Genomic DNA, 27,555 nt, shown 5'->3' with positions numbered 1-27,555 from the left:
TAAAACAAAACAATAAAAATATATCATTTGTCTTGAAAGCGTCCTCTTCTCTTTCGGCCCACCCATGTGCCGAACTTGCGTTAAAGCCTTGCCCGTCCGCTGGATAAATTACAGTAATGAGACTTGTTAAACTTATTACACCTTAATGTTGGATTTTACCGCTCAAAGTAACAAAACAAAGCACATTTCGCGACCCTATCATCTTTGAATGTGAAAACAATAGCAATTAAGAAATCTTGGGCTTTTCCTTCACACAATGACTCTTTCCAATACCTAGCCTACAACAAAACAGTAGCTTAACTATATGTGGTACGTTAAATTGGAGAAACATTCTCAACATATTTACTATCATTATTTGGATTTCGTCATTAAAAAAAAAGGTTCCGAATGGTCGATCTGTAACCGAAGAGTTCTATTCACTACCGTGTAAGAGAATACTTTGAATCATCACTTCCCAATCATGTAAATATATATGTATAAATATATACATTCATAGCAGAATGGTTCGGGATTTTTGTGTATGTTCAACCACATTCGTATGATGAATTCGTTGACTTTAAACACGACCCTGTATTATGGGGCTGTTCGTTCCCTTTTCCCATCAACATCCTTCCTCCATCTGCAAGACATATCGACTTCATATCGTTCACTTCCTTTTCCAGCTTCATTTATCCGTCTGTGCGAAGTTTAAGCCATAGATAACGGTTGGTTGTGTCTCTCAAAAAAGAAAAGAAGAACCAAAAGAGCAATCGGTAACCGATCTTTCTAAAACGCCTAGCGTAAGCATGTGTAATCAAAACGTTATTGAATCGATTTCACACACCACGGACAACTGTCTAATCTTACTTAGCCGGCGCTACAACCGCCTCGCGGATTTGGCCTGCTGCAAGAGTCCTCTAAACCCCGCTCACAGTTGAGTGCCCTCTCCCGCTAATCCATTACCATGGCGTTCTGACGGTCGCATCAACATCATTGCTCTATCTCAAATTGGGCCTATCACGCTTCCTCTGTCCATCCTCCGGACGACTTTAAAGGTTTGGTCCCCCGGTGTCAATTTTCATGATATGACCAGCCCACCGGAGCCTGGCGAGTCTAATTCGAGGATAACGATAAGAATGTGTCTGTTCTATAAATTCCCAGGTTCACCAGAAAACAACGAGCAAGACATTTGAAGAGCGTTTATCGCGATTAAATCAGTGGAAGTTGGAAGGAAAGCAGCGAATTAGTAAACATAAGCCATTCATGGCATGACATTTACACGCCAACGGTGATAGCTGATCGAACAACGGAAGGAACAAAGAGTGGATAGAATGTGTTTCGATCGATAGATATTAACTTCCCGCATCCTTTTCGGATCGTTCATTGCCACTGTTTGGTGTCCGCTGAACGACGGTAGATGTTATAACGGAAGGCATCATTGACGTCGTTGTCGTAGTGGAGGCAATAGTACTGACTCTTCTGCGTGAGAGTGATCCCGCGCTAAGTGTGCTGCACAGCATTGCATTTGCATCGGTACTGCCAAACAAATGTGAGGCGGCTGTTGTGTTCGTTGTCAATCCACCACCACTGGCCTCACTATGTACAGCTTCTGTCCCTATTGCATCACCTGTCCCGTTGGACTGCATTTGCAGCTGGTACTCTTCCTTAATTGACTGTAGCATTTCCCGCTGCTCCTGATGTTCTTCCTGCGGGAGGAAAACGAAGGGAGTACAGTAAGACACCATCACATGTTTAACCGGCTATCAATACACACCACTATCTTTTCCAAACGATCCTGTGATTCGTGAAGATTTGAGTAACTGCTCACTCGATCGCGGATGATGGTTGTTGTTGTTTCCATCGTTAGTAACGATTGATCAAGCGCATCGAAAGAGTTCGGTAGCAAAGAAGTAAGATCTAGGGTTAAACAAGAAATGTTATAAATTGTGTTGCCGAACATTGCCTATTCCAGTTGGTGCAATAAAGCACCACCTTACCTGTTCCCGGATTGATTAAATCGCTAAAGCAATGAACCAAATCGGCGTTCGTCAAATTCATTCTCGTTCTCTTGCTGTCGCCTGTACCCACATCGCTATCCCCAAAGGTATCTAAAGAATTAAGACTGCTGATGCTACTGTTGCTGTACGTTCGCTTTAGCACGGTCGTTGTTCGATTAAGGAAGCTTCCGCCACTGCTAGCATGCACCGGCGCAGGAGGGGAAGAAATTCCACTACCACACCCGTATGGACTTCGTGAACTTCGCTGGCTGTAATGTGAGGAGGCCGGCGACAGAAGCGACACCGGTACGCTTCCCCCACTCGATGGTGAAAACGGTTGCGTGAAGTAATGTTCCGAGCTCGGCAGAGGTGGAACACGCTGCTCCACATTTGCACCACCGGGCGTATCCTCAGAAAGCTGGATTTTTTGCAATACCGTAGGCCTTTGAGTGTGTTCCGATGATACACTCACCGTGGGTGACAGTGGCGGTGGAGGCGGTGACGCGATAGGATCACTCGATGAACCGGCGGTTCTTTCCGTCGGTGGGACACCGGGACTTGCTATACCGGTGGTGCTGGTACTACTGCTTCCATTGCTGTTCTGCTGATCATCATTCATCGGAGACCATTCACCCGACACCGACGAACACCGCGTTTCGCGCATCGTTTTCGCGGCAATAGACACCACATTGATGCTCTTCACGATCGCTGACTTGACCGAGTTTTTCTCCGGCGCCACAATCGCCAACGGGGCACCCTCACCGAAGCCCGACTTTATGCTGCTGGCCGGTGAGGCGGGCATCGTATTTAGCAGCTTGTCCTCACTGTCCGGCTGCAGGTTGGTAATGAGGTTCAGGACGGCTTCCTCGATTTGTTTCGGATTTTCCACCACCGGTTCCCCGCTCTCATCCGGCAGCTCCACCTTGTCCACGATGACGGAGAACTTGCGCTTCATTTCGCGCACTAAACGCTGACCCTCTTCCTCCGAAACGAGCGTGTTGATGCAGACGAACGACTGCACCACTTTGGTATCGCTATCCACCTCTAGGTAACCGCGCGTTTTCAGATAGATAAAGTCCCCGGTACGCGACATCAACCGGTAGCAAGATTCACCATTTTGATTATAGTCATACACTGCAAAACAAAAAGCAAAACAAAGAAAGCTCAATTTGCGTACGCATATCGCTCTACGATATGGTGAATGTACGGGTAACCTACTTTGCCGTAACGCTACTATCACCCATCGGACGTCATCTCGATGCATAAAGGTGAACGGGGACAGGCCGGACACTTCGTCGGTCAGATAGCCGGCCACTATCGATATTCGCTGATCGCATTGCACTATTCGCCCGTCGATCAGGTGGCGTGTTTTGTACTCATATTTACAAGCCTCAATCAATCGATCACAGATAGATGGCACCTTCATCACTCGCGCTAACCCAATTAGAACCTGGAACGGGTGGAATGGAAGCAAATTAGCGTTAGCAAATAATTTGCGCACGACAGTTGCACCACTTTGTTGCTATTTTAAATCCATAGAAAGAATATATCATTGATGCGCAATACAAAATATAAAATAAACATATTCTAAGATCAGATCGGTGGTGGAACTCACTTCGTGGTACGAAAGCAAACAAAAACATGTTTTTGACACCATCTTAGCATAACTGACTAAATAAAAGAAAACCCCCTCTACTCCGAACACTTACGATATCGTTCCCGTTGATGCTATGCAACGGTATAGCATCGTCGCGGCCACGGGCTCGCCGTATCATTTGCATACCGGACGTACCGCCTGGTTTCGCGGTGCCCCGGGGTGCTGCGTCCGCCCGCCGAAAGCTTCCATCGATCGTAACAAGCTCGTAAGTCGTTGCCTCTGATCGTGGTCCGGCACGGGCCATCCTAAAACGCAACCGTAAGAAGTTCGTTAATGATTTTACTCTGCACCGCATTGCCACCGCTTCTTACCTGATGGAGAATCGGCGATGATCCAGTCGGAGCTTTTTGTCAATTTCTTCCTCCTCATCGTGGGATCGCTGGAACTCACCACTATCAGTGCTGTTGGAGGTTGTCCCATCGGTTGGACTGAGAAGGGCCGGTGTGCCGCCACAACTACTGCTGCTGTTGCTGCTGCTGCTGCTCGTTCCAGGTCCGTTGTCAAACATGTTGACCAAGTTCGACGGTATCAGCTGTTGTTTGAGCAGCGCATGGTCATCCGGGTGGGTTAAGTTAAATAGATTTTGTCCGTAAAGATCAGTCTGCGGAAAGTCAGGGGCAAAAGGAAAGAAAGAAATAGTCAGGGTCACATCCAGTGTCGTGTATGCCAGGGGGGGGGAGGTATACATCATGTCATCCATCGATTTGAAATGAAACCCACTTCCGGCGTAGATAATGCGTCTATTAATAGCGCATACGCAAACAGTTTTGGCACTACTGATAAAGTGTAAAATATTCTAACGAACGTAATAATATTGCCAACCTCGAAGTGACACAATAACATATTTCTAACAAAGTTATGGTGTTACAGAGATATTTACAATTAGTAAATATGTTGGTATGAATTGGCAAACGGTAATCAATTCATAACAAAATAACTGATTTTGGTTTATGTAATTGATGGCATTCTTGCGACCGGACAACGTTAATCTTGTTGAGGGTACACAACAATTTACGAATTTGATTTTTTTTTTGCTTGCGACTGTCTTCCGTCGAGACGATTGTTTTGTTCGTTTTTCTTATCTTTGCACAACCACCAAGCTCTAATTAAAACCAGTGACAGTAAAAAACATAATAAAAGAAGAAAATAAATCACATTTCGGTACTTTAATCCATTCCACGGTTGATAAGTATTTGCAATCAAATGAGCAGCTTTTTTTTCTTGTGGTACGACCACCTATAGTGCAGCTGGATGGCAACGTGTTTCACATGAGCTAAGACGCTTCCGCTGTTGGCGAGATAGTAATCTAAACAATAATTTCTCTTTTAATGCACTCTTTTATACAAAAAATATTAGTAAATATATTTGTAAAACAAGAACCGAGTTTGCAAAAAAAAATAATACAATTCATGTTACGATACAACCAGGTCATTGTTCGTTTGCCATTAATCTTAAAAAAACGCTGTATTTTCTCCCACAAGTAAGCATACGTTAAGCCGGGAACTTGCGCCCGAGATGCGTTAAAATTAAAGACATTTGGACAGTTTCAAGAGGCATCAAAAACTCTGCAAACTCACAACAAACAACAATATTTCGGCAGCTGTATAATTTTCTTGTCAGCATTCCCTCTTGCAAGCACTGTAGCCATCAAATGGTTTAAACTTTTAAGCAACATAACCCGCGCTAGTTACCGTACCGTAACGCACTTTATATGCTGACATGTTATTTGGGTTTTCGTAATCGAATAAAGCGCCACAGTCCGTTGTGGGGGGGAAGTGTGAAACGTTTTTTTTTTTGGGGTAAGTTTTTGCAAACATCGCACGGAAAGACAGCTGAACGGAAACACTCGGAGAAATTTACAATTTTTTTTTCTTTACAGCCGGCAGCAGCAGTAAGTAGAACGAGGAAAGGCAAGCTTCGCCAGATAGCTCTCGCCGGTGTGCCCGTGGATTCCGCGGCTGACCTTGAAGCCCCCCCCCCCCCCTGGGTGGGGTGGGGACAGCTGGCCAATAACGGAGAAATCGCGCACACAGCAACATTCGCCGTCGGTAAACAAACAAGTGAAGACATCCTTCTGTTAGGCACGTAGTCACGAATAGTTTAAGTTTTCCTTCTCTGCCCACTACGCTGGGACATATGGGCTGGTCGGTGCAACAGCAGAAGCAAAAAATGAAATACAATGGCGGCCCGCTTGCATTCCAATGAGAATGCAGGTCGACCGTGTGCTGCATCGGGTGGAATGTGCCGTTGGGTGATGGGTGTGATGAAAATGCGTTTTCCAGGGTGCACACAAACAACATTTGCTATCCTCCTTCGGGAGATAGCACTCCGGTGCTATTTGTGCCTGTCCCTGTCCTTAAGCGTGTGGCATTATGTTCAACCGCGAAGATCATTGCGCGTTTGCCAATGGTTAAACGTTTACCGACTTTGTTTGGTTGCATTTCATTGCGTTTGGTAAAGGAAGCAGCCACTACGATCGATGCTGCAACACATTGTCCATTGGCTGCGTTTGCTTATAAAGAAAGTAAACCAAAGCTTGTGCCAATATTAAAAGAGTACCGTATGCAAGGTTAGTGAGCAAACAGAGGCAACAAATCACTGCCTAAAATAAAATATAAAGAAACATCATTGCTGTGCACCGATTGAGTTTAATAAAACCCTATCACACGGGACAATAAATCTGTTTTACGGGCAGCAATCAGCAAACGAAGAAAAAAAAAATCATACAACACAACGCACAACCACCATCGAATAACTCCAAGGTCCAGCATATAAACAATATTTTGGGCAAAATATAAAGCATTCAAACTGTTAAACAACATTTCATTTCTCCACTTTGACCGACAAATTAAAAACGCATTAAATAATGTGGCTTTTTTGCTGTTTTACTTCGCTGTACGAAACCATCACGCGTGCCGTTGACAGTGCCCCGACATTTCAGCGTGTGATCGTAGGCAAGACATGACAGATCATTAAATTAGTTTCGATTCCGGGGGGCACTTAAAACAGAAGAAGAGAAATACCCAAAACTATGATGCAAACGGATGGAGTCGATGGTGGGCAGTAGTAATAGCAGTAGTAGGGGAGATTTGGCACAATTAGTAAAATCAACTGTTTGTTGTGGTGCGAGGCAAGATAGCAAATTTAAGGTGAATATAATAACCATTTCGCACGCTGTTTTGTTCGTCTTGTTCGTGACAAAAAAAAAAAAACAAACAAATGCTTCGTCAGAGTGTTTGTTGAAGAGACCTTCATGGGGTCAATTTTTGCGACCAACAACTATTCAAGGTTGCCCCCCAATGCATCGAACATTGATCGAACTATTAATGAAGACACGCTTTTAATGTCAACAAATTTCCACCACTGCACGGGGCAACGTATTATTGAATACGTATGAGGGGGGAAAAACACACGGACACACACAATTAACACACACATACACACAATTAAGATTAAGAGATATGAAAACAGTCTTAAGCCATATACGAAAGACATCACAAAAGTTATAACATGATAGTATCAAAAATATGTGCGCTTATAAATTGATTTTAAAGTTTTTAGTGAAAGGAAGTTACAAAATCTTACAGCAAACACACCTTGCAAAAAATGATACGTTACATAATGAAGCTTTTAATTAAGTAGATATCAATCAGTACGATTTATTTCTTGCGTTCGCATTCAAAAATGCCCCTATCAGGGGTAAATGGCCGTTTTCTTAGCCTCTTTCTTTACCGACACGCTCAAATTCGAAATTATTGGAAACAAGAAATAAGACAAGCGTGTGGCATTTGACCATCTGTTCAAATATGGTTCAAGTATGGCTGCCACAAACATATATTTAGATAGTGACATTGCACCGAAAGAAAAAAAAAACAGGCCAACCAATGCTACATAATACCCATACCGCCGCATTTCATCAATAATCCATATCTTTGCGATTGCTGTGTGTGATTGTACCGCGACAACTCACCTGACAATGTCCCAAAAATTGTTCTACGGAGGGCGAAACCAGCACGATCTGTCCTCGGCAGGTCACCGTGAGCAAAAACCCGTTCAGCATACGAAACAGCGAGTCCTGGGCTTCCGGTTTCACCGTTTCATCCGGTTTGGATTTGCCGAACACTGCGGGGAAAAGGGGGTGTTACACGATTTGGAGCGGTGATAGTTTGATAGCTACACATCATCAGTTACCACTTACCGTAGTCTACCCGCAACCCGTGGGCCGAAAACCGCAGCACGGCCGTTTTGTCCACTCGCCGGGGTGATTCCGCGACGTGGGGAACCATGGCCGACAGTTCCTGTATCGATCCATTAAGCTTGTCGCGCCGATTCTTCTCTGCACGGTTTCGCGCCTCGCGTCCATTTCTGCAACACACACAAAATAGAAATAACAAAAGAAATCGTACAGTTAGTTATCGGACCACTGCAGCAATTTATAAAGTTATTAAGAAACAAACTTGTTTCTCATTTTTGTTTCCATCGCATGTTTTTTCTACCATTCGCCGCCATTCCGTTGCCTGGATTTAGAGGGATTGTGATTGTTCCGATGTCGATCTATTAGATAGGCATTAGGCCTAGGCCAGTGTACTGGCCTGATTAATGGTTAGCCGCGTTGACCGCGAGCCGCAAAACAAAATCCAACGGTGGGTCGAAACAAAACTCACACAAAATTTCAATAGTTCATGCTGCTCATGCTCTCAACCAGAAATAAAAATAAAACCAACGCCACCGCACGATCGGGCTACCCCTCGCCATGGAGGCAGCTAAATGATCACCTAATTTGCTACCGTCCGGTAGAAGGGGATCTAATTTGTGGATGATTAGTGTCGCCGTCGCTTGCATCGTACTTAGCAAGTTTCAAATCGTCACTGAATTTATGAAAACCGAACAACAATTTGTGTACGACAACTGCCAATTCATCGAATGATTTAACGGATTTTAACAACAGTAAGCAACGTTTAGCTGTGCTGGTATGCTTCTCCGGGCGCTTGACTTCATTTCAAGTGCATGTAAATTCTAATTGCAATTGCTGTACTGAACAGGAAATGGTAGGTCTTCGGCATTCGATGAGAAAAAAGCAGATAAATATTTGCTCGAAATAATGAATAAATGTAAATCAATAATGAGTTCACCATTTCACCAAAGTCTTTAGGTTTCTTTCAATTATGCTATACTGCGGATGTTCCGGAATTTGTAGCCATGCATTGGGAGGGGGGCTTTAGCACATCATCGCGCGCAAGTAATTGATAAGGAAAACGTAAAAGAACGGGAAGCTTCACTTGTTCAGAATGCGATGACTGAGAGAGCAGGCAAGACAAATTGCTTCCCATTTCCGGACAGCAATCACCTCACATTCACTTTTGGCAATGGCACAAAAAAGCGCCCACTGTCTAGCTTTCAGTATGCGCGAATCGACATTAGTATACTTAGTTCATTGCTGTTGCCCGATCGTAAATTGTAATCGCATTCATTTAGCTCGAGTCTTCTTTATAAACAATCTCCGCGAGAGCGTACCATGACGGTAAAATGGTACCGACGAGGTAATTATTGACGAATAACAACAATCGTTCGATATGCGTTTTTTTTTTGGTTGTTGTTTTGCAATACACACTTCCCGAATGAAGGTGAGCCGAAACGCGGTCGAAATTTGCGCAAATGCTATTATCGGTTCGTTAAAAAAGTTGTTGGAAAAATATTTGGTTCGGAAAAAAACAAATCGATACTGCGTGCGCCATGACACGTGTGGCGCTACTATCACTGTGTAACGCAAACAAAAAAAAATCCATCTCATTCAAATAACGCGTGCCATGTAAAATGCGAAGTTGAAGTTCAACCATTCCCATTCTCGGTGATCTGATATACCGTAGGCACGGGGAATGGTACGATTGCACACGAAGAAAAATCTTGAACGGGGCCTTTTATTGCTGCTTCGTCTCTTGTTTTCCTTCCTTCGCTGTAAAGTTTCCACGTAAATGTCTTTACAATGAACCGCGTACCACGGGGAAGCTTTGCTAAGTAGGATTACTAAACAGGGCAACGGAGCAGAAGACTACGTGCGTGCTTCATACAAGTGGAAAAAGCGTTGAATCATCCGTAATTAATTTATTTTCATTAATTATCTTAATTCTGACAAAAAGAAACATAAATAGATGTTGCTCTAAATTTCGAAAATGTTTCATGAAAACTTCAATGGGAGAAAATGTCCGTGAGGCAGTTGTAGAATTAAAATCTTGAAGATCTTTTTGAAAATTGATTGAAGATCGTTTTATGAGTGTACTAACGAAGCTGTATACTGTTAAGTTTTGTAAATATTGAGATATATTTCTTTGTTCTTATTACTATTTACGATGATATCTATGCTCATAATTATAATATTTATTTTATTATAAAATATTAACTAAAATTCACGAATTAAACGACACGCTTTTATTACCTCGAATCTAGAACGTTCACTGGAGTAGGATACGATAATAACACGAGATCATTCCGATTGCCGAAATGTAGGCATCGCAATTGAGCATACTTAGCGTCTTCGACCATAAGAAATGGTATGCGTTACGTAAGAAGCGAAATTAATTAATCACCTGCGAGCGATAATATGATAAGTCTCGCACTGTGCGGAAAAGCACATCAGACATATTTTAAGCTGTACTAATGAACTCCGATTGGTTCTTGTTCTGCATGGCTGTGGTTGACGAGCGAGAGCTTAGCAACTCCTTCCACTATCAAACAAGCCATTACATTCAATTTTGTAATACAATAGTCATGAAATATAATAAAAATGAGCGATAATAGAGAGAGCTTTTAAGCTTCTGTTGCATTATTACAGTCGTTGTCGCTAAATTGTGTCTCTTAGCAACCAATTTTTGACAGTAGGCATCAATTTTTGTCACGTGCTCACCAATTTTTGACAGTCAATTTTTGTCTCTAAGTTACGATTTTTTATCGCTCATCCATACATTTGTGTATGTACACAATGTCAAGCGAAATGTACTGCTTTTATTACAGTGATAAATAAAAATAAATTTATTGTGAATAAAGTATATAATTTTATGAAATTATGTAAAATAATCGAGCTTTATCGGTAGTTTTGCGGTACTGAAATAGCCTTGCATTCATTTTTTTTTTCAATTTAGCAGGTGAGAATCAATTTAAATTTCAATGGAATTCATTTATGCTGAATTCAACGTTATGCTATTATTATATTATTATTATTATTATTATGCTGAATCAACGTTAATTGTTTTTGATGTTTTATTGATCTAATTCCATTAAATATTCCTTACATGTAAGGTAATCATTTAAATTTTCTTCCTACGTGAAGTACTTCACAAATTGCGACAAAAATTGATGATCACGAGACAAAAATTGATGCCTACTGTAAAACATTAGTGATCACGAGACAAAAATTGATGCCTACTGTAAAACATTAGTGATCACGAGACAAAAATTCATGCGTTTAATACAAAATTTAGTGGCAACGACTGTATTGTTCGAAAACAAAAATGGCCTGCATGTTATTGAGGGTTTTTATCATTTTATATTCGCGCACAAATCTATGAGTGACAACGAGTTTCGACTGGATAATGCTGACAGATCGTGAAGAAGAGTCTAACACACGTGGATATAGTCTGAGCCGTAGTCTAGACAGCAAACTTCGGGTGAATTTGCTCTGAAGTTTGAAATATCACACTGTCACGCTTCATGCCAAGCTGTAATGGTACCGGGTTGTGGATATAATATTCCAGTGGGGAGGAAAACCCCTATAAGATCTCAGTTCTCACGAGTTACACCCACCAGAACGTTGGTTAAAACTAGCGCGTCGTTCCCATTCCCAAAGCATCGCGTGTACACTGAAATCCGGGATGCCGCAAGGATGTAGAAGGGGGGGCACACACCGCCGGGTTGTGATTGGCGTGGGGGTAGGTCCGTTGCGGTTTGGAGTGTTTGTTTGCGGTTGCCCGATGCACACCGGCATCGAGTGATGGAGGTGCAATTGATGCATGTACGGCTAGTGCAATACGGGGTGGTGCCCTACACTAATGCGCGCTACCACTTTGTTTGGATAGGCAACAATGTTGCGGCGGCCGGGTTCGCCACACACACACACTCCCCGTCTATCAAACCCGCTCCGCCACAAATGTCCAACCCCCTGCATTTAACTGCCATCATGGCACGCGGCCCGGCACGAGCGAAATACGACAACGGTAGCGAAACATTCGGTTGCGTTGAGGAAATTAGTCCCACCGTTTGATGCATTCTAGGCCAAGTTTGTGCACTTTGCACATGGAAGAAACCGCTCTCTTCGCCATGAGAAACAAACTCGCGCCGGCTGGGTCACATTACGAAGTAGGTTTAATAACAGCACACACTGTCCAAAGGAACACAACACTCACGGTTAGGAGATCGTTTCTGGTGCGCTGAAAAAGGAGGCCAAGGTCAGCCCGTTGTTGTCTCGCGCCTGCATTCTGTCTGGTATTTTGATAGTTTTTCGCCAGAAATGGTGCTGGGAATTGGAAAGCTTATTTGCACAACAGATAAACAGAACTCGCTAGAATCGAATCTTAATTTCAATTCTCATTGCAATTCTGCAAAGAAAAACCCTACGATCGTGACCATGTCTATTTTAAACCTTCTCGCTTCGGGATGCCCGAACAGGTCCTGTGCTAAAACTGCATCTGTAAACTATATTTAAACACGCTTAAGTTTATGCGCTCCCGTCATTCCACACACGGAGCACACATTTCATCACGAACTGTTAAAACCTTGAATGTGTCGTGTGTGTTTTTTGTTTCGAAAAATTTAGCCAGTTTGCATACTCCTACACTAGTCCGAACCAGGGTTATTGTGTATATCTTGATATTCCACAAAAGTTTCGAATTCAAAGTATGTTTTGCCGATTTCAATTGAGGTATACCTTCAATTTTATAAATATCTGTTTCTCATATGTTTAAGATGGAGAAAACAAATCTTAAGCGACCTGAAAATTAAAAATATATAGAAAATATAAATAAGAGAAAATATATCTTAAACGACCTGAAAATTGAGTTTTAAAAACCATTCCGGACGTTTATTCCCATAACTCATAATTTTATAACAGCGACAGAACCCCAAAAGCTCACTGTTACGCTGGTGAAAATACAAAACGTGTAGCTTACATCATTAGGAAGCGGTTTTGGGAATAAATTCGATGATTAATTAAATGTCTCATTCAAAGCATCCCACACCGCACACGTTCTTGAAAATTTTGTACCAATTCCTCTCCGGGTGATGCTCAAAGGTGATTTTGTGATCCTTCCACCCAGCGAGCGCCACGTTTATCAAGGCGTGTAAAATGAATAGCATAAATTACAGCCGACGGTGACACAGAGGAAAGGGGGCCCGGAGCAGGGTGCGCACTCGGTGAGTACTTGCTCCATCCTGCCGGGACCGCTTCATCCTTGCGGGAAAGAGGATCTTAAGGATGTCAAAGGATTTCTCAGAAACTGCTTAATACGCGCAGAGGACACGCAACGGCAACGGACCTCTTCAAACTGGGCTCTTTACTTGTCATCGACATTGCCCCGTCTTGTGTACGATATCTCCAAAAATCCTTTTAGCATCATATGCGTCTCTGCTCACCTTTCCCACCCGGCTGAAGAGATCTTTCCGTGGCAGCAGTAGCTCAGGCCCAAAAAAACGGGATGACGAATATTTATAGCTAATTCCACCACAGCTACATACAGTGTTTAAGCAAAAGTAAAAAAAACATAACGATCGTACTCAGGCTTCAAATTTGCAGATCCTTTCCAGTAGTGAAAGGAAAAGCATGAACATTATGCTTAATTTCAAATGAGATTCGATGACAGTCGATAGACCAAATGATGATCGAAACATATAAATTAAGAACAGTTAGTATTTAACGTACAATTTCTACCTTGGCCCTCGCTAATCCTCACAAACAAATACCCTAGCACACCTAGCGTCGCTTGTGCAGTTCCTTTCAAAATCGGAATCATTTTGACTATTTTCTCTCAGCATAAGAACTCATCAAAGCTCTACGTCAGCCAGAAAGATATTCAACAACAGCAAAAAAATCAAATAAAAGCCGTCAAGAGCAACCCCGCTCGCTACACTTTCCGGGAATTCTCTAGTAGAAACTGACAAGACCCATCAGGATGGCAGTCTAGGTGGTTTTTTGGTTAGGCAACGGCACGGAACGGAAATCATGGGTTATCATGGGGTTAGGGCACCCGAAAAAGGGGGGGGGGGGGGGGGGGGGAAATCCAGTGAACGAGAAAGATTACGTTTCACTTTCTCCTGCGAAAAACCCCAGAAAGAACACGCCGTGTGGCAGTGAACAGTTCAATAAAGCCCAAAAAGGACACACACAGCCACAGGCTCTCCTGCTCATTCGGCCGGGGTTACGGGGGAAACACTTTGCCCAAAAGAGAGTGCCGCGTGGAAAGCGTACCGGTCGGAAGAGAGCCGATCCTTTACGCAATATTGCCGTTTCAAGTGCAACCCCGCTTTTGAATGGCATTCCAAGAATTCGCTAATACAAGGTCGAAAACCTGTATCAAGATATTCCCGGGACCGGGTTCGGAGAATGGGCCCTACCACCGACCGAAACGAAATAGAAGAAAGCAACTCCTGCCTCAGGCGGGGATCGTATATATAGCTACCCCGGTTGGTGCGTTAGCATCTTTATTCCCGGGACGAAGAATAGGGCAGAGTTCGTAACCGTCAGTTGGCGGGAGTTGTGCCGGGAGCACAGAAGGATCTACGGTCGGCTGTTTATTCAAAACTACTATTCTATACTTTTGGCATTTGAACGTCGTTACAAACGCATTCGATGATGTATGCCCGAATAAGCCTCACTTTAAGAGTGAATTCATTATCGTTATTCGCGAAACGCAAGTGAAAGTGAGACGAAACGGTCAGCGAGTGCTATTTAGCTGAATTATACAGCTGCAGCGATGGATAGCTACGGGGCCTCACATAATGGGAATGGGGGCTAAATATCGCTGCCAATCTAGATTGAGTGCCTATTGATACGAACGAGATGCTGCGATAATGATGCTCAAGGAATGCTTCAAGGATACCCCCAAGAAGTGACAGGTGAATGACCGTTATAGGCTGAGCGCTTGTTATTGTTAAGTTCAGCGAAAAATAATTCGTCGAAGGGAAGCAATCTTTCCATTTCCGTGGAACTCCACGCGCTTTATCATCCCTAATGGAATAGGGAGGGAATTAAAGCAAACAGAGCAAGTTCGGGAAAGTAGGGAAAAGCTCGATCGAAAGAATGTGTAGGATGCGTAGGCTAGCAAGGAAAGCATGTTACGGATTACCGAAGCAATCCCTTCACATATTGCTTGAGGTATGCAACAGCAAGAAAGTGCGCCTTATTCAAGGGATTGATACAATATGTTCTTGAGGCACGTAGCGCACGAGCAGCAAAACCTAAGTTGGTAAATTAATTGCCCAATACTTGGGGTAGATCATTAAGTGATTGGGTAATTATCCTTCAAGCTGGTCAGCATGATAGGTCAGCATTGTTTAAGTGTAGCCTCTTTTTCCTGTGCCATGTAAAGTCAACAATGAAAGGTTTGGTAAACAAACCGTGGGAATGATAATTTAAATTCGGAGATTAAAATATTAATTACCAACACGTTACCAGCTATATGCAATTACCTTATGAAGGATTAAGCCAAAAAAATAATAAACTTAGATAAAAAGTGTACGCATGAGCAAATTACAGACAGTCCCCGAGATACGCGGTACTTCTTATACGCGGATTCGGAGATACGCGGTTTTTGGAAATTTGACATATGAGTAAGTTTATAGCACAAAATCTAAGCAAAAAGGTAAAAGATTGGTCTCAAATCCATTTTTTTTCACATAAAACATTTCTTTCTAACTAACTTTAACGTATTCTTTCAAAAAATCGAATGATTCGCTGAATAAATAAAGTATAGAGAAGGAAATCGACTCTGTGACTTTGAAGTATAATCGAAATTGCACCAGGATTCGACTTAAGCGGAAATTCGAGATACGCGGATTTTTCTCGGGTTATAGCGGTCCGCTATAATAGCGTATCTCGGGGACTGCCTGTATGTACACATATTTTTTATACAAATAATACAGCACATAGTAACAACAAATAACAGTTGCATTTTTTTAATGATAAAAAAGATTTAAAAAAATAAAATAAGGACCATATAAATGAAAATTGTTGCAAAATGGTGGAATAAATAAGCTTCTAGGAACAAACTTCACATCACACATCATCGCTAGAGAGACTACCCATCGGTACAAGGGTGGTTGTGAGCTGCATGTTTGTTGCAACATTGTTGCAACATTGTATCAAAACTACCGGGCGTTCACTTGCTGACGCCGAGTTGATAATTAATCAACTATAATAACAGAATTTGCCACCATGCCACCATGCGAATCAGTTTCCCGCCATCGCTCCCCGTTACAGGGGTCGTTCGGCCAGGGGTCACAACGATTAAAGCCGATCTTGATCATCAGTTGTTGCTGTGACAGTGACGCTTGGCGTTGAGCAAATTGTTTGCTCATCCCACTTCTGCTGCAAACCGGCTTTCCCACCCTGCTTCCTTAATCCTTAAACCATTAAAACACGGATGACAGAATGACGATCCCGCTACCGTCTCGAACATTGATCAATTCAGCAGTGCGCTGGTTTAGACTAACTTTTGACGCAGTTGCAACAGATAAGCTTGTTGCAACATGGCCGATCGAGTAGCCCATCATCCACCGGTTATGGGAAACGAATTTACTAAGCGCTCGCAAATCGTGAGCTCCCAATGAGGGTGTCCCACAAAGAAGTGGACAAATAGGTTTAAATGACACTCGAGTGGTGCAAGATTGTAAAGTTACAAAGCTACAGTGTAACTATATAAAAGTTTCAGTCATCCAGTCAGGGTCGGTAACGATTGTTTGTGTTTTGCGGCGACAAGATAAAGCATTAAGCAGACTTTCATTGAGCCGAATCAAAGCCGGAAGGCAAGACTAGCGGGCTAAGCTAAATGCTCCACTTGTTCGTCTTGGCGAGGTACTCGTCCCGGTCACGTGTAACGCGAAAAAAAAACAGAATAACGCTTGAAATCGCGGCTAGGTCAGCAAACCACACCACCAACAATCAGGCATCGCGCGCCTCCATTCGCCTGCTACTGCGCAATTTTCCAAACCGATATGCTGCTAGTGGAGTGAAGTGGGCCAATCGAACAATGGTAACACTAATTGCTGCTTATTCCATTTACATTGCTGGAACCCCTTGGAAAAGCGGATGATGGTTAGAGCGATGTCTCACTCACTCGCATGTCACTCTTTGCGAGTTGAGCCTGTACTAATTTAGCCGGCCCAAAACACATGTCCAAAACCTCCGAAGGGGATCCGATCCGATGACGCATGTGAATGCCCTGAGACGTTTGTCCCAGTCGCCGGGGAGAGGCAGGGAACGCGCACGATTGCTGATTATTCAAACACTTCAATTTACTGCATTGCTTCCAGATACTGACGATCGTGAATTTTTCCACTGTCAACACCTGAACGCTGATATGCCGTTGCCTCACACACCGTAAATTACACCCACACATGGCACCATGGCACCATCGAAACTAATTCCAATTGGCGAAACATTGTAAATATGCAAATAATTACCGGACAAACATAGCAAAACGCTACACAGAGTGCTTGAGGTTTGCTAAAGCGCAAACACGATTGGCCAGCATTCCGACCAAACCACACCGACACACACATGCCTTCGCCCGTACAAACACCCTGTGTCTGCCATTATTTGAACGAGTTGCCGGAGCAATTCCTCGGGGTTGTACTACCGGTAAAGCGAGTATCCAACAATCCTTTGAGACACACCGTGGCGGACGAAAGAGCCCTCAAAAGGGAAATATAGAATTAGTATGTGTTTTGGTGGTGACTCGCTGTATTGAGACCGGACGATTATTTCAAACCCGGTGGTTTGATGCACATTGTGCTGTGGAAAGTGCAAGCCGCAAATGGGAGGGCAGATAAAAAACACACCCTTTGGCACAGCAGTGGCGGCGGTGATGGTAAACGGACAGGATACTGAAACGTTTAGTTTATGTGCGAATGAAACCGGACCACCTACAATATCCTACGTACGGAAACGGGTGACGGCGGTATAGTGGCTTCTGTCAGTTGGATGTTTCACGGGGAAAGCCATTCGCCGAGAAAAACAAAACACCATAACAAGCTTACAATGTACGAGGTAAGACGTGCGAGCATTGAAATGCATTTGATTCGTTTGTGTTGAACGCTAGGAACAGCTAGTTAGGGAATCAATATTTAGGATTGTTTAAGCAAATTACAAAACTTTTTAGGTTGTTTTAACTGTTTAGTTGCTGATTTGTAGTTATCAATCATTAATCAATTGTTTTGTTAAACATTTCCGACTGATTTTTGAAAGCAACACTGATTTATTGTTCTTTTATTTGGATTCACCGTCCAAAGCCGATCAATTTTAAGAGCTTTGAATGAAATAAGGGATTTATTTAGGTTTTTTTTTATTATTTAATGTGTTTCTTTCTCCCGAATTATTTGTCGAGTTTGTACAAGAATAATGCAAAAACGACTACAACATCGCATTATACAAAACAAAAAAAATCCAGACCTTTCAAATTCAATTAATATTAACAGGCGAAAGAAAAACATCCACCCAGTAAATGTGAAGCGAGAAGATTAAGGTAAGCTTAAGGAAAAATAAATCCTAACACTTTACGGCCACCCCGGAACGTGAAGGTGATGCTTCATCGACACACACACACTAACAAACACTTGACTTATCCGCCCCTACCGAGAAGGGGTGTTTTGGTTTTCCGGCAAGATCGTGTACCACCACACAGTGGTGAAACCATGCTGGTGGTGGTGCACGTTGTCGTACGCGCCCTTTCACGATCCCCCTCCCCGCGGCCGTTAGTGCCACACTCAACCGATTGCACTCACTTGGGTGCAAGTGCAAATAGTAATAAAATTGGGCTGTCGTTGTGTAGGTAAGGAGTACTTGTTTAGCAACAATGTTGCACGAGCCGCTCAAGTGGAACGTATCATCATTTTGCAATCGATACAAATCTCACCTTCCTCCCTCCCACCTTGTAAGGGCTGGCCACCAACCGTTTGAACTTCACCCAACCGAGGTGCAACGTTTTAATTTGTGCTTTCTCGATGCCCTTTTGCTCATCGGACATGTGTGTGATGAAAACGTGTGGTGCAACTGTGTGTTGGAATGGAGAGTGCATGAAGGGTGGAAGATTTTAAATTTTCATTATTTACAATGCGACAATGATGAGTTCCCAGGCTTCAACGTAATGGACGATGAGTTCGGGCGCTGATAGGTATGAGGGAGGTGCAGGAAACAGCTACAGGTTCTGGCCAATTACCATAAAGAAATAGAGTAATTATGAGCTAACGAATCTAATTTTACACATATGAGTAATTCTCTTATTTTGTCTTGGATCACGAGATCTCGTGGACAAGATAATATTAAGAGATCCTAGCCTGCCAATTGTGTTTTTTTATTTATTTATTTTGGTTACTCTTGGTTGGACAGTCAGTCTATTTAACTAAGAAGATCGACACTCTGATCGTCCGATCGTAACATAGACAATGACGAATGGACCCCTTGAAAGGATTTGTTTCTTAACCAATATACTGTGAAGCGCCAATTATCCGTGCCCATATCGTAATGACGGTTGCCGAATAATCGAAAAACACGGATAACGGATAATAGGCTAATATCTATGTCATAGGGAGAGCTTTTTTTAGAGAATAACTTATTTTTCCTGTGTGTTTTATTGTTGCAAAAGAAATTGTAGTTGTTTTCTATAAAGGTTTTAGCTTATTTTATCAAATACAATTAGGTCATTAAATTCTTCCGTCAACGGTGTTGCCCGGTATATGTCAAATTTCCTTTCGAACTGTCATTTCTGAGATGCACGGATAATCAGACACCCTGTTAAATGTCACCCGGATAATCGGCACTCCACTGTATACGCTATAAAACGCAAACGATAAAATTGCTTTTAAGTGCTTATTATGTCAATTAGTCATCATTCTAAGTCATCTACTTCATCACAGCGATGAGGTAATGGTAAAGACTCAAAGATGTCACTTCAAATGAAACTGAACGTTCTGCTATACGCTTCACCGCAATATGCTCCACAAGAATACCTTTTTCCAAAACTTGTAACTTAGAATCCACGAGCCACAACGTTTTTGATTTTCGGAAGTGGCGCTCATGGTGATACGTACTGTAAGGGAATGGACAAACTCTTCTGGAGAAAAAACCCCGTAACCTTCAACGAAACAGTCATCAGTTGGCGGAGGATAGCCAAACGGTAATGCTTTCCAATCACCAGAGAAAAGAAAACCCATCATCGTACGGTCAAGGATGGGCCACCAACGAAAAACAGGCCTTTCCACTTTCACTTTCACCCCAACCCGGCCCGAACCGGCATGGCGTGTGCGCTGCCGCAAGATTTGCTTCTTTTGACATTTTCGTAAAATTTGCTACCTTCCGAGAATTGATTTTGCTAACTGTATTTGCATTGCGCGACGGAACCATCGCGCGCTTCTGGAGTTCGTTTGATATTCCCGTTTGCTGGCCCCGTCGTTGCTGGGCGAAAAAGAGCAAGCAAATGATGCGTGTAGTCGCACGGAAAACTTGGGGCAAAGAAATAACGCACAGGAAAGCCCCGCTGCGCACAAAGTACAGCTTCCATTTTGTGCTTATTTTAAAAGATTGACGCTTCGTGGAAATTGGAACGGAGTAACAAGATTTGGTGCAGAACATTAAAATATCACAACCAACGGTGGATTTTCGTAAGGTATAACACGTGGAACGAAACGCATTTTCGGGATAGATGACAGTAGATATAGCAAGGGTAATATAAGAAAAGGTGAAGCGAAATAGTCTTTCTACACGGGATGTCTAGACGACTTAGTCGAGTAAAATTAGTTAAATCTTTAATGTAGCTTTACATTAAAAACATTAAAATCTCAACAAAACCGCAGACGAACAAGTGATCTGCATTTGATTGAAAGATCGCACCTGGCTGCATCTCAACGAAACGTTACCTGTTGAAGTTAAACATATTGTACATATGTTCCGGTGGCATCGGATAGCCTCTCGGCGTTGCCGAATGTTGCTGCTGGTGCGAATGATGCGGGCCGTGGTGTTGATGATACGACGAATGTTGCGGATGATACCACTGTATGGGCGGCGTTCCGTAGCATCCACCGTACGCACCATGCTCGGGTGGCATTCGCAGCATACCCTGGTGGTGGTGGGAATAACCTGCCGCACCGTAATAATTCGCCTGATACGCTGCGTGTCTTTCGTCCGGTACGGACGATGCATAAGAATCGGACCCGAGTGGAGGTGGCGAATAGAATGGCTTTTCACCGCCATGCGACCCACCCGAATCTCCGTACCCTCCCAACATAGTGGGCGGTGGATCGTGGTGGCGTCGAGCATCCATCACCGCACCGTTAAACGAAGGTACATGGCCCGGACCCGGACTACCCGAACCGCCGTAGTACCGGCTCTGGTAGGATGATCGTGTGTGGTAAGATCGATTCATACCGTCGGTCGGTGCGTACTCGGTCGAAATGTTCATCGTGTGCCGCTCGTCCGGGTATAGGTCTCGGTGGCGGGATGGGTTTCGCACTGACACCGGTTGATTAGCTGCTAGAACCGTTGATACCGTGCACCGCTGGGCTGCGGTAGCTGTGCATGACGTCGGTTCCGCACGTTGCTGACCGCTGGATGAATCCAGTTTGCTTGGGGCCGCTGATCACAGCAAAGCGTTGCTGCTCAGCTTCGCACCACACATTCAAACCCCTGCCCGGACGCACTGGTGGGCATGTTTCTTGGCGTTTGCTTCACTTCCAACTTGGACACTCGATTTTTTTTTGTAACACTTTTGCACACAACTAACTACAATTTGAGCCACCAGCAAAGAACACTTTTTCAGTCACACTAATGTTCCACAATTTTATATTTTGCCACACAACACACTTCTTTCGATGCTTTGCAACACAAATCCTTGTAAATGGAGAGTAAATCAATGCTATTAAAACATTTTTTCCTCAACTTTGAATCACTCACAATCTGCTAAAGCTGAGGTCGTTTCGCGTAATAAATATATTCAAAGATATGCCTTAACTGCTCTGTCTATTTACTACAAAGCGAAGTGCGATTTTATTGCCCATCTTTTCCCCAACTTTTTCTAAAGTTCTTAAAGATCGAAAAGATCGTTGATTTTATTTTTAATTCTGCATGCATCATGCTGCCTCGTCTCATATTTATTTGTAAGGTAATGTGCCGTTTGTTTCTGGTTTCTAGCTCTCATCCCCTAATGAGCAAACTTCGATCCTCCAAGAAAGGGCGACCGATAAGACTTTGCCCACGACCAAGCGACGGAACACAATCGGCCCCTGGTCGAAAGAAATTTGGCGGAGCATTGCCAAGCATCCCCTATCAATAATAGATGCCCCTCTGCTTTTGGGTTGCGCTTGCAGGAAGGATTTGATAAGACTCTGCGGCATTTTGATTTCGAGACACAATAAAACGCAGAACGAAGAGAGAAGAGTCCCGCGTCGGAGGGGGGTTTAATAATGCAAGTGTGTGAGTTTGTGGCCGCCTATCGCAAAAATGTACCTATATTCGTCTGGGCGGACACAAATTAATCAAAACCATGTTAAGTGGCTTTGAACAAAACGAAAAAAACAACAAACTCCTTTGACATTCACATTAACTCTACGCTGCCTTGCCCATCGTCAATGGGTGCTCTGGTCTGGAGTGTGATCCGTTTTGTCTTAGCCTTTACTACGATTCGATACGTTAATTTGCGTTGCTACAGCTACAAACGACCTAGATTGATTGGCATTTACTAAGCGCGACCTTGGACGCAAACCTCTTTGATAGGCCATCAAAAGTATGGTGATTAACAAGCGCACCGTTGGCGGATAGATTTAGGAAGCTTACAGTCACCTACAGCAACCTCCTCTCTTGATTTGGCTTGGCTTGGGAAAACTTCTTCAATTCGCAAAATTCGCCGTTGAAGATTTTTGGGTTAAAACAGGACACCATTTTGCACGGTAAGCAAACCGTAACGCGTAAAACCCCGCTCGTTCGACCAGGGGATCAATTAAATTAATTAGACATTTTCCAAAAAGGGAACACAGCACACGACGGATACCGTGAAAGCAGGCAGCGCCGGAAAACTTCTGGAAGTGATGGTGATGCTTTTTTCTCGGGGTTCAATTTCTTTGCACTCACCCGTGAATGTCAATCATTTCTTCCCAAAATTTGGCAAAAGTGGTTACCGAGCGTTGCGCACGAAACCAGAGAAAATGGCCCCGCGCCCGCCACCCAAACGGCAGGCAGCAGCAAGGATGAGCAAAACGGGCAAAGCTTTTTCATTAGAAAGAATACCTGCCATCGGAGGCTGTTCTGGTTATTTAAATAATACAATCGCCCCGGTGTGCCCGGAGGGGGGGTCGGACGATCGCGGAGAGGTTCTCAAGGTCGCTATTCGCAGTATGCCACATGCGTAGCCTAAGTTCTGCTTGACAGATTTTTGCTATCATATTTCGGTGGGGCGGCATATTTATTTCCTTCCTGCAACCGGCAGAGCGGTCGAAAGAACACGTGCTAAATAATATGTTTTTCGCACTAATAAACTTTCCTAACATACTGCCAAACTTGCCCTCCCCCCCCCCCCCCCAGGGGGAGGAGGGCGAAGTTAGGGGGAACCAACCGCCGTTCGCTGAAGGTGAGTGTGCCGCACGCACCACGCAACTCCACGAACCCCTCAATCACATTCACTTTTCGTGGACAATCGAATTCGGGACGAATGGTGTTGGCACCTGGGGCAAGCGTTTCGGTCGGTTCTGGTCCGGTGGCGTTAGGGAGAAGAAGAAACAACAACAACAAAAAAGGAAGGTAAACTTCGAACCCGAAGCAACATCATATCGACACCGAAAAAGCCTTCTTGCAACCTGTCCGCTTCAGTTCCTTCCAGTGCAGTTCAAAAAAAAATAGGGAGAGGCGTGTAGGAAATTCGTCATAAGTTTTCTGACAGCATCCATTATCCGTTTGCATACGTATACGCACGCGACCCCATACACACGCACCGAGCAACATTTCGCAAACGGTTATCAATTTGCCACAGATCGTTAGCTTTCCTACTTCTTTTGAGCCCTTCATTTTTCATGTCCGTTTTCGATCGGGAGCTTTGGGCAAGTTTTGTTTGATTTTTTGTTTGTTTCTATTTGTTCCACTATTGGTTTCTTTATTTTACTAACTCCCTTGTCACTTTTTAATTGTTTTCCATGCTTTACACGTGTTTTGCTTCTGTTGCACTTTTCTATTTCTAGCTGCGAACGTGAAGGTAACCCGGTTTTGGCGCCGTCATATTTGCCAATGTTTTTCTCTCCTCTTTTTGTTGTCTTTTTGTCTTGACGACACACATGCCACGGGCATTGGGATTGGGGTTGTACGATACCAAACAAGTGCCAGCGACGCGAAAGGAAACATTCATTAAGTGCTACCAGGCACCAGGAGCTTTTGTTATTAGTTTTGAAGCACGCACAGTGATCTACTGAGGAGCAGCTTTTTTTTCTCGCTCTCTGCCAATACCGATCTACCGTTTAGTAGCATTTAACACATCGGTGGGTACTTGCTAAATTATTTACAAATTTACAAAAAAAAAATATGGTGCCCCCATGCCAAAACTGTAATAAATAATTTTAAATAATCGCAAACGAAACGGATTTGGCAGCGAAACGGAACGGTTCATTAATAGAGGGAAAGCTTCAGCTTTACTGCATCGGCGTTGCGCTTCCCCTGCGTTTGCGGCTACACGATTTACTTTACTTTCGTCGCGCATCACCTGGCACTGTATTGCCAAGCTAAATAATAAATCAGGAAAGATCCTCCAAAAAAGCTTGTCACTCAATGTAGTCCGGTGCGCGCAACAGGGCGTATATATTGGCGATGTTTTTCTTTTTCTCTGTATCCCAAATTCACTTGGCTTTGGGCATTTTCTCACGACCCGCAAAACACCACGCATAAGACGACGAAACTTTGCAACAACCACCATCACAACCACTTACACAAGCACTGGGCACTGGGTTTTGTTGTTGCCTTGTGTGACTTTTTTTGGCACATACAACCGCAACCGAACCGTAACCAATAATGCCGGCCAATGTTTGGAAACGGTGTTATTTTCCTCCATTTTCGGCTAACATTTGCGCAAAACTGTTTGGATACGGGCGCGCGCGCCTGCGATGCGAGGGAAACAGGGTGGCAAAAGCAGAAGATTTCTCTCGAGAAGCCACCAGAGCCACACACACGCCCGGTTACACATCGGTCGCTTTGTGGGTGCTGTATTCTTTAAATAAAGCACACACGGCACGGCACACCAACCAATACTGTTTTGCCACCATCGGGCGCAGCGCCGTGCAACACCTGTGGAATATTCCAGCACACGCAATCAAACGGAACCCCGGGTTTGGAAGGTTCTCCGCAAAAGGGCACCCGCTAACAAATCAGTTCACGAACGGCAGCAGAACGTGTAACGCCACCACACCCCAAAGTTTATGAACCCTAATAAAACCGCGCGTACCACCGGCCAGGAGTCGCGCATTTCGAGCACTTCCCTCGCAGCAAGCCCTTATACATGTTGCATGCAGCAACGCAGCGGTATGTAAGTGTGTTCGTCAACATTACAAGGACACACCAAACATCACATCGCTCATACCAAAAAAGAAACCACCCTCACAAAGACAAACCGCCACCACGCGCACCGGGAAAATTCGGGACGCCACGAGTCCGTCTCTTTTGTCGGTTTCGATTTGGACAGCGTTCCGTTCTAGCGCCGTTTTTTCCTTTTTCTTGTTGTTGTAGAATTGCGCGGACGGACAAGGATGGCAATAGTGGGAAAATTTAGGGCTCAAATTCTTTCCAAATCACCGCAGCAAACGCACACCTTCACACACAAATAGCAACGCACACATATACGCATAATCGAAGAATTGTCCTCGCGTACAAATCGGACACTGACACTGACCCGGACACAAGCGGAGAGATTGTGAAGGAACAGAAGAAGAAGAAGAAGAAGGAAAAAAAAAGCGCCGAAAAGGACATTTACTCTCCTCCAGAATGTTCGATGCGGTTCGCTCGCTTATGATAACGCAGTGACGCAACAGGTGGTGAGTGTTAGGGACATCTTTGATTTGCTCGCAGGATACATGGAGCAACACGCGGCGAGCGATGCGACACTTTCACACACACACACATTTGTGATCCCGGCGTGCCATTTCCCTTGGCTAGAATTGCATTCAATTCTGGATTCCTATACGCACTATACGCAGAGCAGCAAAGCAGTCACTTTAAATCAGCGCAACAACACACGTCCGCGAGGATATGGCGAACGAATTTCCATCCGATCAGATGGCGCACGGTGGCAGACACGAGGCGTCCGGCGAGGTGTGTCGGTTCAAGGTGACGGACCACGCTCGAACTCGGAAAAATTCACGTACGGCACACACACACACACACACACACGGTGGGGCAATTCAAAAGGAATTTGATTGCGATTTCGCAAGCACCTGACTGAACACGGATCGCGCACAAACTACTTCCCGATAGTACCACGTGCAAGATGCGACTGAAACATTCGCGCCCGACAGCGGTCGGTCGGACTCTGGCGCGATGTTGTTACCGTTTTGCTTCGTTCCCGCGCACAACTGGCGATCCCCACCCTCCCCTTCCCATCATCGGGGGGGGGGGGGGGGGGGGGGGGGCATTTTGGTTGGGTTGGACCGCGCAACCTGGGGGTGGCGCGTTGTTGGACGGTAGGTGATAACGCTGCGCGATTCCATCGTCGTCGTCGTCGTCGTGTGGGAGAGCGTTTTGAGTGCGGCAGAGTAGCTGTTTGATAATGTTACCACCAACATTGCTGATGTGTGTTTCGGAGGTTCGTCCGAGAAGCCTCGTGCCATCGGCAGAGCACACATCGCGGCTCCTTCTTGCTATGTGTGTGCGCATATGTGGCCCATACCTCATATTGACGATAGCAGTGAGTGCGCCCAAGCTGGGTACTTCTGGGCCGATATGCCCAGAGCAAACGTCGAAAGCTTGCTTAAGCGCGAAAAAGGCTATTTAATTCTATTTGCACTCACCATTTAATACGAAGATACAATAATAATTATAATCACAAAATTTATTGTATAAAATTATTTGAAAACTTTTTAATAACAAATTTAAATAAAAAAATAACACATTGCTTCAAATCATTACTCGCCACTCACAGCTGAGTGTCTCACCCCATCGAATCAACCCCGCCGACAGCGAGTATCCGCGTGAGTGCCACGAGAGGGCACTCAGAGGAGAGTTTCATTTCGTCTTCGGTTGTAGGCGAACGCAAATCACACATTTCCACCGGGAAATGCGTGTGTGCGTGTGTGGCTGTGTGCGATCAAACGCCAACCGTTCGGGTTGGCGAGTGACGTGAGATCGCGTAATAAATTCATAACCTGCCTACAATGTAACCATTTGTTGACGAACGCAAATGTACTTCCTCCCTGCAGCACGGACCTTTCTCGCTTGCACATTCGACTTCACCACCCTTATATTCATCATTTGTTGGATGCTTGTTGACTTGGCAACCATGACCAACCGCACACACACACACATACCCGACCGATTAGAAATTGCCCCCGCGTCGGAGGTTGGTAATGGCGGTTGCGGAGGTAAGATGGCGATAGAGAGAACGGGCGCGGACATCGTTTCTTTTGTGATCGAATGTAAAAACCGGGCACTCATCAAACCGGGCTCCCTGGCGGAAAACAAGACGTAATGTATTTTGCTTCGTT

General features: G+C 44.2%; 1 protein-coding gene across 1 annotated transcript; it reads right to left on the bottom strand.

Moving 5' to 3' along the window:
- Positions 1–1,177: 1,177 nt before the first annotated feature.
- On the bottom strand, positions 1,178–26,336 carry LOC128304339 (protein trachealess-like). The gene is made up of 10 exons (XM_053041517.1): positions 26,290–26,336; positions 20,749–21,718; positions 7,832–7,998; positions 7,604–7,755; positions 3,945–4,234; positions 3,686–3,878; positions 3,195–3,426; positions 1,977–3,110; positions 1,754–1,896; positions 1,178–1,685 (listed from the first exon to the last, which is right to left on the bottom strand). The coding sequence occupies exons 2-10, from the start codon at positions 21,288–21,290 to the stop codon at positions 1,332–1,334; spliced, it is 3,207 nt and encodes a 1,068-aa protein (XP_052897477.1). The 5' UTR covers positions 21,291–21,718; positions 26,290–26,336; the 3' UTR covers positions 1,178–1,331.
- Positions 26,337–27,555: the final 1,219 nt, after the last annotated feature.

This window comes from Anopheles moucheti, chromosome 3, assembly GCF_943734755.1.
Source record: "Anopheles moucheti chromosome 3, idAnoMoucSN_F20_07, whole genome shotgun sequence".
Taxonomy (NCBI): Eukaryota; Metazoa; Arthropoda; class Insecta; order Diptera; family Culicidae; genus Anopheles; species Anopheles moucheti.
The sequence above is the reverse complement of the archived record's forward strand: the minus strand, read 5'-3'. Positions and strand labels throughout refer to the sequence as shown.

Bases quoted from the DNA above. Each gene is read 5' to 3' on its own strand.
- LOC128304339 (XM_053041517.1), bottom strand. From the start codon at position 21,290: ATGAACATTTCGACCGAGTACGCACCGACCGACGGTATGAATCGATCT. The intron at 1,897-1,976 runs GTAAGGTGGTGC...GTTTAACCCTAG, and splicing joins TTTAATCAATCCGGGAACAG to ATCTTACTTCTTTGCTACCG. The intron at 1,686-1,753 runs GTGTGTATTGAT...TTCCTCCCGCAG, and splicing joins ATCGTTTGGAAAAGATAGTG to GAAGAACATCAGGAGCAGCG.